This window comes from Halichoerus grypus, chromosome 6 (genome assembly GCF_964656455.1).
Source record: "Halichoerus grypus chromosome 6, mHalGry1.hap1.1, whole genome shotgun sequence".
Lineage (NCBI taxonomy): Eukaryota > Metazoa > Chordata > Mammalia > Carnivora > Phocidae > Halichoerus > Halichoerus grypus.
Genome location: NC_135717.1, coordinates 87,860,483 through 87,873,656, shown reverse-complemented (window position 1 = coordinate 87,873,656; position 13,174 = coordinate 87,860,483). Strand labels below are relative to the sequence as shown.

The window sequence follows — 13,174 nt, the reverse complement described above, 5'->3', positions numbered from 1 at the left end:
CCGCAATGAACAAGGCCACAGCATACACTCCCCTCTGGATCCCCAACTCACCCACCCACCTGTTCTTCCTCTTTTCCATAAGGGAAAACAAACCATGGCGATGGCTAAGAAGAATGAGAATGACACACAAGTGTGTTTCCTATACATAGTATTTATTTGTTCTCCAACAATTCACATTTTAAATAGTGCTTCCTGACAATATACCAGCTGGCTCTTCTGTAGGATGGACAATAAAAGTAGCAATTCACATTCAAGGGGGTTGGTATCGGCACACCCGACTGGGAGGGGGAGTAGACAGCATCTGGGGGTTGGGGGGATGCTGTCTAGGTGGAAGGGGCTATCAGGATAGCAAGGAGGAGAGCTTGGGAGAAGGAAGATCCTTATACCTGCACGAGTCACTGCTATCCCTAAGTGGCAGTCACACTGGCCTTGCTTGAGTGGGGGAAGGAAGGAGCTCTTCCTATCTTAGAGGTCCGGCTGGGTGGGTGCCTACCAGGAGAAGGGAGTGCCGGGACACGCCTGACAGGCTAGCACCCACGCTGGACAGATGAAGTTTCCGCAGTCCTCGGCCACCATTCCAACCCTCTACCCTGGCTGCAGGAGGGAGGGGAAACCTAGAGCCTGTCCTGTGTCTGGCAAAAATGGATTCAAACTTCTGAGAGTCAAAACAATCTATGTTAAGTTAGTTTGTAAACACACCATGAAGAATTTAGGGACTGATGCTCTTCTAGCTTCCTCTTATTTCTGGGACTCACCCGGTATAGACACCATCTTCTACCCAAAAAGATGCCCCCCCCCCCCCCGCAAGACCAGGCCCTTGGTAAACGACTTTGCATTTTACTCCTCTACCTAAAGTGGCTTTCCCAGAAAGCCTCAACATGGTGAAGAACGAGGGTGAGACGTAGATGGCTCAGCCTGGGCCACAGGACCACAAGTCAAGTTTTAGCTCTTCAGTCAACTATAAATTAGTCCTTAGAGTCCTCTACTAGGCTAAGCAAGATCCTAGGCTCTTCTACCCAAGCAGATTCAAACTCTAGAAGTGAATCTAAAATCATCCCTATTCTCTTGGGTATCCTCTAATTGTTCCCCCAAGTTTACAAAGTTTCCCAAAGTGTTGAAACCAAATTTGCTTTCAGGGTCTTAAGGCAAGGGGGTGCCCAGAAACCTGGCAGGCCAACCTGCTATTGCTACCAATACGTTATGTCACAATGCCTACCATTGGGCAAATAATACATATCCCTTCAAATCTGGGATCCCTAAATTTCTGTAATCTCTAAATTTTTCTGGACTCCCTTTACTAAAACAAGCTAAAAAGATACAGGCCCAAGTAAAGACAGAACCTGAGTTGCACTCGGGTATGACCTATCAAAATTATTCAAGAAGAAAAGCAGTTCTCCACCAGCTAACGTGGGATTTTCTGCTATATAAACAATGACCTAGAAGTTTAGGAGAGAACTTAACAGAAGCAACATTTATGGAAGAAGGGAGAAGCAAGCATTGGAAATAATTCTAAAGAACTCAACCAATTATAAAAGAGTATTTACAAAGGAATTTTCTCAAAATACCGTGTTTTCCAAGGCTCTACAAGGAAGGAGATGTGCAGGCAAAATGGCTGCTTACGGGACTCAAGGAGCAAGAATAAAAATCCAGAAACAGCTTTGCTCTCATGCAAGCAAAGCAAAAATACCTCTGAATAAAAGAGGGCAACTTAGAGGCAGGATGGAGGACGGCCCACAGGAGATGCTAGGAGACCAAGAGAGCAAAGTGGAGATGAGGCCGGGACAAGCTACCTGGCTGAATGGTTCCTGACTTCACAGAGCCAGGGCAGCGCGCACACGAGCGCTTCAGAAGTTACTGCGGGGAAAAGGCCATGCTGGCCGGGCCAATCAGGACCCCGAAATGCCACACGGACCACGCAGAGGCTGCTCACAAACTCTGATGCTCTTGCTCCCCTTCTGACAGGAATGTGGTGGCGCTCATGGTCACCGAGTATGTAGAGATGGAAAGTTCGGGAGGCGGGAGGCTATGGAAGATAAAAGATGGGAATGCAAGGATGGCTCCCTCAGCCTCCCACTGTCTGTGTCTCCCTGCCGCTAGTGTGGGAAGAAGCCAAGGTACGGGCGGTGAGAGAACACGGAGGGAAAGGACCAGTGGCCGTGAACAGAGGCAGGGCACTGGAAGTCCTAAGTCTCAAACAAGCCAAGTGTTATCTCAGAAGGACAAGAAACTGGGCCCCTGGAGCTTAGAGCAGATCGAGCAACTATGTCATCCCAACACCAACACACACACACAGGTGGCATAACGCAAAACAAAGTGTTCCAGGGAAGAACCTCACTGGAATCTCCCAGCAGGAGTTTATAAATTAGACACACAAAAAATAAACGGTAAGAGTCACATTTCCAAACTATCCGTGGAGTGCCTAGCGGGGGCTAATGCAGGGACTGTAAAGGTAGGTCAGATACCCCAGCCAAACGGATCGTGCTGTCATCCGAGAACTCCAACGCGCCCTCGAAGTGCTTTGTGACAATCACGCAGAGCCGGTGAAATGAGGTTGAAGTCTTCCTTCTCTCCAAAGAACTGACGTGACGCTGCTGGGAGAGAGACGGTACCACTCTCTTCACTTCTTCTGAGATGGAAGATTCCTCAGACTATATCTAGGGGAAAGAGTGCAGGTATCAGCGACTTTCATTCTTTTCATGACAGAGAAATGGAGGAAACCCAAAGGTCAGGCTATTTCTCTACTCTTCTGTCCTTTTGTCTAGCCCCGATAGTTCGTAAGTCCTTCCAGAAAGATCCAGGAAGTTTGTTTTTTCCATGACAAACTCTTGAACATTGAACTAGACCATAGTATTTGAGGGCTGGGAGGTTAGCATTTTGAGCAAGATAATCCTTTGGAGTATGTAACTTTCACAAATGTTGCACGATGTTAGCATCTCTAGCGCCCCCCCGCCCCAGAAAATACCGGTCGTATCCACCCCCTCAGTCACTGAGATAATAGACACCATGACCCCACATTTCCAAGTGTCCCCTAAGGGCGATGGTACCATTCCCAGCTAAAAACAACTGAGTACCATTTCTGAATGGTCATAAAGCACCCTAAGAAAATAGAGCTGCTCTTGAACAACTGGTTCTTGACACCCAGCTAATCAAAAAGGCTCCTACTCCCCGCTGCTTTCTAGAGAACAAAGCTGGGGTTGGTAGCCTTTGCCCCAAACGCATAGTAGTAATCAAATATATCTTTCAGAAGAGATTCACCTGGTGGGGAGGATCAACAAACTTTATCCTAGAGAGGAATCTTCGCAGCTCCCCACGGCCGATTTTGGGGGTGGTGTCCTCAAGCTGCACCACCTGGCCTTCCATCAGCGCCCACCGTAGACTAAGCTTGCTGACCACCAGGGCTGCTGGATGGCCTTCGGAGCTTGGCCCCGTTGTCCTGGTAACATAAAAGGCATCTTTCCAGAGGTCGTTAATTCCAACTGAGGAAGGACAAAAACAAGAGCAATTAACGAGGACAGAAAATTTCTGCTAACAGGAGAGTGGCTTGACTCAGCAACTAGCTTCATTCATTCATTTACTCCTCATTAATTCAGACACGAAGTTTATTGAGCACCTAATAAATGCCTGGCACCGAGCTAGACAGCGGGTGCACAGTGGGGAATGACAGGATGCCGGCCAAGCAGCACATTCCCCTCAGTCTTTAGACCTTTCCTTTTCTGAAGCTGTTTCTGAGAAAGCCCCAAATCAGGAAACAAGGATATGTCAACTGTGGTGACAACAGGGCAGAAAAGCGAGCACAGCGGACTAGAACTTCTGAGACTTCCCAGACTGTCCGTACACGGTCACAGAAGCTATCGGCCTCGCCAGCACTTACTGTGCCTTATCCTTAACACGGGTGTTGTAATAAAAAGGGTCTCAATTCCTAATTACCACTCTTCAATGCCCACTGAATAATGTTTTATGCTAATACTGAAAAACAACTCGCTCAGATCCGGTCAGAGGACTCTGTAGGACGCACGGGAGGGGCTCAACGTCCCCACCCCCCGCTGCTGTTCGCAGGCACACGTCCGTCCCTCGGGGAGACAAGCGTATGCTCACGCACAGCCGGCACACCTTCTCCCCTCATCCGTACGCAGCCCCTGCCGGCACTGGGACTCACCCTCGGAAGCCGTCACCATGCCCGTGGCGTTGGCCAGATCCAGAAGGATAGAGGGGAATGCTGGATGCAGGAGGTAAAGGTGGTGAAGGCTGGGTGGCCCAGTTCCTGGGATGACATCCTGACAATGAGAAGCAAGAGGGAAGAACGTAGGTAACTCTGCGTTCCCACATGTGACAGGCCTCCGATGAAAAGGGCAGAGGAGACCGTGGTGATTACTCATTCCTCTCAGATGCTATGATCTGACCCCAACTACAAGCATGCGTTTGAGAGAAACTCCCCATATACAAAAGACATATTTCAGAGAGCTCAAAACAGACTAATCACTAACTTCGTCAAACCACTAGGGTAGAAAACGCCTTCTCCCTTATGAGAAGAAAAAAAGAATGGAAATGTGCATGCCCTGGGTGGGTAGGGGGTGGGATCCAAGCCTTCTGCCTGTGGGAGTATCAGAACACTGGGTCATCTCTTGCTTCGTGGTGAGGCTTCATGGACACAAAATGCATACATGAAAAGACATCTCTCACTGGATATGAAAGCCAATTGCAAGTATCAAGCTAAAATCGCAAAAATCTTCTCAGTTCCTGAAACAAACAGAAAACTGTCCAGACAGAAGCAAATCATTAATTATACAACAAAAACTCCAATTCCAAGTGGCAGTCTCCAGAGTCCCAACAGCAGAAGAAATACCCACTGGAACTGCCTCCACCAGCCTGACCCCGGTGCAGGGAGGACGTTCGGCTCTCACACATGTGTGCAGCCCAGCCACGCACGGGTTAGTAAGTGACTGCTCTACCGAGCTCCCCAAGTACCTCCCCCACCCCGGGACCATCCTGGACCCCACTAGTGGAGGAAACGGGAATCCCATTTTCTTAGCATAAGAAGTCCACGAAGTGAGGAGAAACACAGGCGGGACGCTTGCAGCCACACTCCCACCACGTGCCACGAAGCACAAGAGGGCATTTTCCCCGTACCCTCAGGATCCCAAACCTGACAGGACTGACCTCTGACTCTGTCCACATGACAAGCAAAGAGCTAAACTCCCTCCTCACTGCCCAGGGAATGGAGCCCAAATTCCTTAGCCTGAAAGCCAAGGCCTTACAACATTTAACCCAAATCTGCCTTTTCCAGCCTCTTCCATTATTCACCTGCCTGGCCGAGCTTCAGGAATGTCTGACTGTAACCTCTGATCTCTCTAACCTCTGCCAACCCTACTTCCCCGAGACTGTCTAACCATTCTCTGGAGCCCATTTCCACGCGTGAAAACAACCCTCGTCCTTAGATCCCACATCTGAATGCTGCCCCTTTTACGAGAAGCTCCCCAATTGCACCCGACAAAGTACCCCTCCCTTTGTGCTTCCACCTAAACTTCTTATTTGTGCTTCAGTTACAGCATCTGTAACATGCCTTTGTTTTGTGGTGATTTATAGATACTTACATTGGAGAGTCACCTCTTCTAATCCCCTCATTTTATTAAGTGAGGAAACCAGAAGTTAACATGTCAGGTAAACTATCCGTGGGCACATGTTAGGGCAGGGCAGAGTTAGGACTATAATCGAGATTTTGAGTAAATCTGATCCTCAAAATGAGGGAATATGTTAGCATCTCCATTGATGGATAAAGAGCACGGGGCTCAGAAAAGTTAGGTCCAAGAGTGCACGGTTGATGAATTCAGGATTCTTCATCCTTCTGGGTCCCCCCAGCATCCAGGGACCGTCTGCTTCTCCGCTAGAGCACCAGCACTGTTTCCAGTCTATCCTTAGGTCCCTACAGAGAACGCAGTGCCTGGCACAGAGCAGGTGCTGGTCAAGATAGGTTTCACTGAGGGGCACCTGGGTGGCTCAGTCGGTTAAGCGTCTGCCTTCAGCTCAGGGGTCCTGGGATTGAGTCCCACATCGGGCCCCCTGCTCTGCGGGGAGCCTGCTTCTCCTTCTCCCTCTCCCTCTGCCCCTCCCCCCTCTTGTGCACTCTCCCTCTCTTTCTTGTCTGCTCGCTCTCTATCTCAAATAAATAAATAAAATCTTTAAAAAAAAGATATGTTTCATTGAACCAACTCAGGGTGGATCTTACCGAAAACTCCCAGGCACCTATTCTAGGTGGTACCCTGCCTCATCAACCCCATTAAAATACTGCAGGATAGCATTTAAGACTTTTGAAAATCTGCCTTCTGGGCATCGGACCTTCTCTCCTATTATTCCCCCAGGTGAACCCTCAACCTCAGCCCTGTCATCGTCCTCTCCAGCTGCCTGGCCATCCCTGCCCCACACCGCTTCTACAGACTCAGTTTATTCACCTCGAAGCCCAGCCTCACCCACCATGAAACCTCCTCTGCCCATTCCAGATGAGTCACAGTTACTTCTCTTTGACTATAGCACATGTGAATCATCTGGAAATTTGGACCTAGCGTCTTGAGAGGACTTATGCTTCATGTAGCCTCCCAGTGTTGGCGGCTGTAGCCAGGGTCTGCTGTCAGCTTTCACAGTGCTTGGCTGAAAGGCAAGGCCAGAGCAAGCGGAGCTCAGGAGGAAGCAGGTTCCAGCCTTGCGCACTCGGGTGCTGCTGTGCTGTACCCACACCCACTTGGAAGCGTGGCTTCTCCACTAACCCCTCCAGACCCAGGCAGCCCCGCAGAGCGGCTGTCATCTCACCAAGTGACAAAACGACCCCCACCCCACGCCCGCCAGGCTCACTCACAGAACTGGAAGATGCAGCTGACATCCCTTCAGCCCAGAAGAGGAAGACAGACTTCTGGTCCGAAGTAACTGCTGAGGTGGTTGGCGTCTCTTTCATGTGACAGGGAACACTGTAACTCCAGGTAATGGAGCCTGAGTCCCCATCCACCACCATCATCTGCGAGAGAGAAGACAGTGAGTACAGCCCACCTTCAGAAAGGCAGCAGGCTGGGACGCCTGGGGGGCTCAGTCGTTCAGCAACCGGCTCTTGATTTCGCCTCAGATCTTGATCTCAGGGTTGTGAGATGGAGCCCCACGGCGGGCTCTGCACCAGGCACGGAGCCTGCTCAAGATTCTCTCTCTCCCTCTCCTTCTGCCTCTCCCCCCGCTCCCTCTCTTAAAAAAAAGGAAGCAGGTCAAGAAAACACACAAAAGAATGAAAAACCACATATATTAACAGGTTGAGCTTACTACATGTGAACAAACTGGGCATGCAGAGAGCATTAAACAGCGATGAGGGACCAGACCTGGTTTTCTGTAGCCCTTGTCCCCATTTAGTAGAGTTTAAAGGTCTGCTAAATCCTTGAGTGGGACGGGGACAGTATAAAGCAACCAATCCTCCTCTCATTCTGCAGATGACGGAATGGCGGCTCGGGGACAGGATGGAACTCAAGACCGTTCGGTGTCTGCGGCCGTCCTCCTCCAGAGAGAGCAGCCCTTTGGAGGGGAGGCGCCGTAACGAGAGGCCCACAGCAGCGCCGCCTGCCCGCTCCCTCCCTCCCACGACCACAGCGCCCACCGAGGGGACGGCGACTGAGTGGATGCCTGTGCGAGGCGCTGCGCTGCAGGCTTTATGGGTTCGGCTCCTGGGTGTCACACACACGGGGCTCAGCCCCAGGCTGGTCTCAAATTCAAAAGAGCGCACTGAGACAGGCAAACAAATAAACTAAGAGAAAATATATTCCTCTGTAGCATCTCTCACAGGATAATGAAGGCACTGAGCTCATAAACCCTGGCCACACTTCTATCTCCTTTTCACCCCCAAATACCTCGCACCTCATCGTTTTAGAGCCTCTCCTTGGCCCAAATCCACAAGAAACTCCCGCCCACCCCCAGCCCCTGTCTTAACGGCCCCTCTCCTCGGTGTCTGTTCTTGGGTAAGTAGAAGGCCTGCACCCCTGTCAACAACCACTTCCCTACTCTTCCAGCCCCTCGGTCCGGCCCTCCTGTGTCCATGCTCAGACCTGGAGAGACAGACTCCCCGAAGCCAGCAGTTCAAGATTCCCTTTGGTAGTTTGAAAGAAAAGTCTTGACACATCACACTAAAAAACTGTATCCAGTCACACACATTATTTAACTGTCATAATAACCCTATGAAGACAGGTAATATTATCACCCCCACTTTACAGACATAGAATCCGCAGTTAGGTGAGATTATGTAATTTGCCCAAGGCCGCCGATAAGCAGTGGAGCCAGGATTAAATTCCAGGTCCAAACCCTCAGCCTCTCATCTCTTAATCAAGCTACACATATATGTATACCCTTCTCCCTTAATCCTGCTGGGAATGCCAATGAAAATTCCAATCTCTACCTGAAATTCTTTTGAAACACAATCAGACATTGCTTCTTTCCTACCCAGCACTGCTGGAAGACTCTCCCTGAAGTGATGCCTTTATCATCAGCTCTGTCCTCCACTCATGACCAAACAACCCTACTGCCTCCAAAACGTCACCTAAATGCTGCAGCCCTGCTTTTCAGGGCCTTCCATCAGCTGAGCTCACTTGGATCTCGGATCTCCCTGGCAGAAATGCCCCTCAGCCTCTCCTTATACACGGACCCAGCAAACCACTTCTCTGCTTTCATGATGTGAACATCTAGCCCACAGCCAACATGAAGCACCTCTTGACTCCCTTCACTATATCTGCTCCCCATGCCCCGTGGCCTTGTGCGGACCTCCATTACAGCACTCACCAAGACCTGGCAGAGCTGTGTATGCATACAGGCACCCCAGTGACTACGAACTATACGAGACCGGGGCCTTGTCTTCATTAATGCTATGTCTCCAGAGACATTATCTGTGCATCTGGCACAGGACTTGGCAGACATTAGAGGCAATGATTAAGTGTTGAGTTGGCTCCCAGAGAACAGGATGTAATAATATAAATACATATTTTATAGTGAAGATAAACCAAAAAGCTAGGTTAATTATAAAAAAGAAATTTTAGGGACGCCTGAGTGGCTCAGTCGGTTAAGCGTCTGCCTTTGGCTCAGGTCATGATCCCAGGGTCCTGGGATCAAGTCCCACATCGGGCTCCCTGCTCAGTGGGGAGTCTGCTTCTCCCTCTGCCTGCCTCTCCCCCTGCTTGTTTGCTCTCTCTCTGACAAATAAATAAAATCTTTTAAAAATAAAATAAAATAAATACATAAGAAAATTTAGGGACACCTGGGTGGCTCAGTTGGTTAAGCATCTGCCCTCGGCTCAGGGTCCTGGGATCAAGTCCCAACTCTTGATTTCGGCTCAGGTCATGATCTCAGGGTGGTGAGATCAAGCCCTGCGTCAGCTCCTCACTGGGCACGGAGTGTGCTTGAGAGTCTCCCGCCCCCTCTCCCTCTACCCCTCCCCCGCTCGTGCGTGAACGTGCACGCTCTCTCTCTCTAAAATAAATAAATCTTTAAAAAAATAATGAAAACTGCCTAACCAATCATTATATCTTCACAATATGCAACCTCATGTAAAATCAGAAAGACCTATTCAGTGTCCCTAGAACATGCCATACTATTGTCTCTGGGCATTCTGGTGTCGGTGTTCCTGACCCAACAGGAACCCCTCCTCATATTAATATAATTCAACTTTTGGGGCGCCTGGGTGGCTCAGTTGGTTAAGCGACTGCCTTCGGCTCAGGTCATGATCCTGGAGTCCTGGGATCGAGTCCCGCATCGGGCTCCCTGCTCGGCAGGGAGTCTGCTTCTCCCTCTGACCCTCCTCCCTCTCATGCTCTCTGTCTCTCATTCTCTCTCTCAAATAAATAAATAAAATCTTTAAAAAAAAAAAAAAAAAAAATATATATAATTCAACTTTTGAGGTCCTGCTCATCATCCTTCCCTCCTTTGTTAAATCTTCCATAACAATCCAGCCACCCCAGATATCCCGCCTTCTCTGAAATCTTAGGAAGATACGTACTGAAGTACTAAGTTTATTTATGCCTACCTTTCCCCACCAAGAGACTTCAGAAGGTTCCTAGTGCCAAACTGTAAGTTAAGAATTCAGAAGAGGGAATTCACGTACAGGAAGGAGGTTAGCTGGAAAAGCTTCCAATGCTACAGATTTTAGCACTAACCTGTGAGTTTTCATTTTATCCAACAGCTAGACTTTGAGTTCTCTGAAGGAAGGGACCATATTTCAGGTTCTTATTTCTCACAGTGCCTAGCGTATATGGCTGGACACAACAAATACACTTTCTAGATGTTTTAATAGATTTGAGTCCCAAAGTTTTACCTTTTTCATCCCAACTCCATCCTGTATCTGGAGAAGGAAGTCTAAGGTCTGATCATCAGTGAAATACCCAGAAGTAGGCTGGCTGCAAAGGAGAACAAAGTAAGTGATCAGTAGGGAAGCAGAAGGAGAGGAAAACAATGACTTCTTTCTCCCTCTCCAGCACCACCCCAGATATCAGGCAATCGTTCTGGGCAATTTTTAAACGTGGGAAAGCAGATCAAAAGAGCAACCCATAGGAGGAGCACACAGCAAACCTGTGCAGGCCTTGCAGGCTCAGTGTCCAGGAAGGTGTAAGATTTTGCCCCCGAAGCAGGATGAGGCCTTGTCTGGTTGTAATCAGGAGGTTGCTGCTGTTGGAATCAGGTGCCTTCACCATCTGGAGTAGCTCAACACCATCACTGAATTAAACAAGACCCAATGGTTAGTCTCCAGCTTGGATGAGATTCTGGACCCACAAGTTGGGGCTCTTTCTCTCGGGGTATGTGTTTCTATATACTCTTGTATTCACGTTCCACCGTTATCTTATCGAGGGGGGCACTCTGTCGTTCCAGTTGAATCTCATTTTAGAAAGCAAGAATCCCTAGAAAATTCATGCAAGTTCAAAAGGAACTCCCAGGGGAAGGGCTGCAGAGCCAGATCTCTCATGCTGGATACTCTGGGGAAGGTAACAGAGCCAAGGATAATGGCAGGGAAGGCAGACGGAGACCTGGAAAGGAGGCCTGAGACTGTCACTAAGCTTGCACAGCAACTCATGGTCTACACTGCACTGAATTATTTCTTTTTCTGGACAACTGGGACCGTTCAATTTAACACCTGCCCAGTTCACTGAAACAATGTGATACTGCCTGAGAAAATGCTAGAAAATGATCTGAAATTTCTGATAGAAGAGAATGAAGACAATCACTACCCAGGCCTGAGGTTAAATGGGTAAAATCCACTGCATGTGACAAACGACATGCTTTTGATTAAGAAATAAACAAGAATAAAAAATAAGATTTCATGGATGCTAGCCTTGCTCCTGCCAAAATGATTCTTCAACTAAGAGAAAAACACAGAAAAAGAGCAGGGCAGATACTTCAGTTTTACAGGCAGGTTTTTTTACCTAAATCTCTCTCCCTGCCTGAAGGTCTCCCCATCTCAGCCTGCCCCGCTCTGACTCAGAACACTAAACAAATATCCTTCTTTGCAGTAAATATCCTTCTTTGCAGTCTATGTGCAGAGTGATCACAAATCATGATCACCAACACATAGCCATCAGCACCTTATGTTACCAAGAAAAGAACGTCTCTAACTCACCAGATAGGAAGATGGTATATTAAGGCTAGCACTGTTTCCCCCCAAACCTCCACCCCTTATTCACTGGCCCAATTCAAACGCGGAGACTCCATAGCTCGTGAGATCTCAGGAGACTGAACTGTGACAAGGTCAGACATCTGCCCTACCTGTAAATGTCAATGAGCTCAGACAGGTTGATGGATCTTCGTTTCTCCCATTCTGGCTCTTCTATCTGCAGAGAAGGTGGTAAGCTGTCTCGATTTTGGGCCTGAACAAAAATGTCCCGCAGGGCGACAGCTTGGATATTTCCTAGCACCACAGGAAGAACCAACACTGAGAAGCTGAATTTACTAGAACTCTCCCAGGGTGAGGATCTGAGCGAGAGACACAGAGCCTGATCAGATGGGTCTCACAGGGGCCCCTGGGTCGCTCAGTCAGTTAAGCGTCTGCCTTCGGCTCAGGTCATGATCCCAGGGTTCTGGGATCGAGCCCCACATCGGGCTCCCTGCTCAGTGGGGAGCCTGCTTCTCCCTCTCCGAGGCTCCCCCTGCTTGTACTCTCTCTCTGTCAAATTAAGAGATAAAATCTTTTTTTTTTTTTAAGATTTTATTTATTTCACAGAGCACAAGCAGAGGGAGAGAGAGGGAGAAGCAGGCTCCCTGCTAAGCAAGGAGCCCAATGTGGGACTCGATCCCAGGACCCTGGGATCATGACCTGGGCCGAAGGCAGCCGCTTAACCGACTGAGCCACCCAGGCGTCCCTAGATAAAAATCTTTAAAAAAAAAAGATGCGTCTCACAGAGCCCACCCAGACTGGTCAAACACGGAGTGGGTAAGGGATGAAGGAAATGCTAGACAAAGAGTATTGTCTTTGGAGAAGGCAGCCGGGGAAAGCAGAGTTAATAACCAGCCATCGGTGGGGGAGACCGAGAGGCCCCTGGGACAGGAGGTGGCAAAAGGGCTGGGGTCAGCAATTCCCGAGCTTTCACTCTGTCTCAAAAGGGAGGCCTACCACACACACACAGATGGGGAATGGCAGCAAAACTAGCTTTGCTTCTTACCAAAGCCAAACAGGATGTAGACAGCCCCATTTGTGGTGACATAAACCTGAGGACCAATCAGATCCCCCACTCCCACGATGTTGTACTTCACGGGTCGGCCCACGGGACTCCCTGTCCGGCCAGACACCAGCAGAAAGCACAGATCTGGCTGAAGAAGTGAAAAAACGGAGTCAGTAGATGCCCTATTGTTTCCTAACTAAGTAGTTTCTCCAAAAGTCACTGCTTTCTGTTTAGCTAAGGGTTCAGAAACACTTCCCAAAGTTAGAAAGCACAAAGCCAAACCTGCTTCACTTTTTTTTCCTGGAAGCAAGAAAATGAAGCCATCGTTCCCATTCCCTCGGTAGATATGTGCAAAAACCATCTTTATGGTAGCCTAGGCAATTTCTCTGAAGCACAGTTGTTGCTTGATGAACAGTCTTCTGAGGCACAGAATTCTAGCCCAGTGTTAACTACAGGACAGCTGACTCCCGGTCTCTACTCTCATACCCAGAAATCCCCAGTAATATTTGGTCCCAACT

At 48.9% G+C, this 13,174-nt stretch overlaps 1 protein-coding gene across 1 annotated transcript in view; it reads right to left on the bottom strand.

Annotated features, from left to right (window-relative positions):
• Nucleotides 1–131: 131 nt before the first annotated feature.
• FAM234B (family with sequence similarity 234 member B) overlaps nucleotides 132–13,174 on the bottom strand; it is a 34,312-nt gene continuing 21,269 nt past the window's right edge. Inside the window, exons 6-13 of the mRNA XM_036097592.2 lie at nucleotides 12,657–12,804; nucleotides 11,764–11,905; nucleotides 10,576–10,719; nucleotides 10,322–10,403; nucleotides 6,848–7,003; nucleotides 4,157–4,274; nucleotides 3,256–3,476; nucleotides 132–2,654 (exon numbers count right to left, since the gene is read on the bottom strand). Coding sequence (XP_035953485.2) covers nucleotides 2,649–2,654; nucleotides 3,256–3,476; nucleotides 4,157–4,274; nucleotides 6,848–7,003; nucleotides 10,322–10,403; nucleotides 10,576–10,719; nucleotides 11,764–11,905; nucleotides 12,657–12,804 — 1,017 coding nt within the window. The 3' untranslated portion in view covers nucleotides 132–2,648. The remainder of the gene's footprint in view (nucleotides 2,655–3,255; nucleotides 3,477–4,156; nucleotides 4,275–6,847; nucleotides 7,004–10,321; nucleotides 10,404–10,575; nucleotides 10,720–11,763; nucleotides 11,906–12,656; nucleotides 12,805–13,174) is intronic.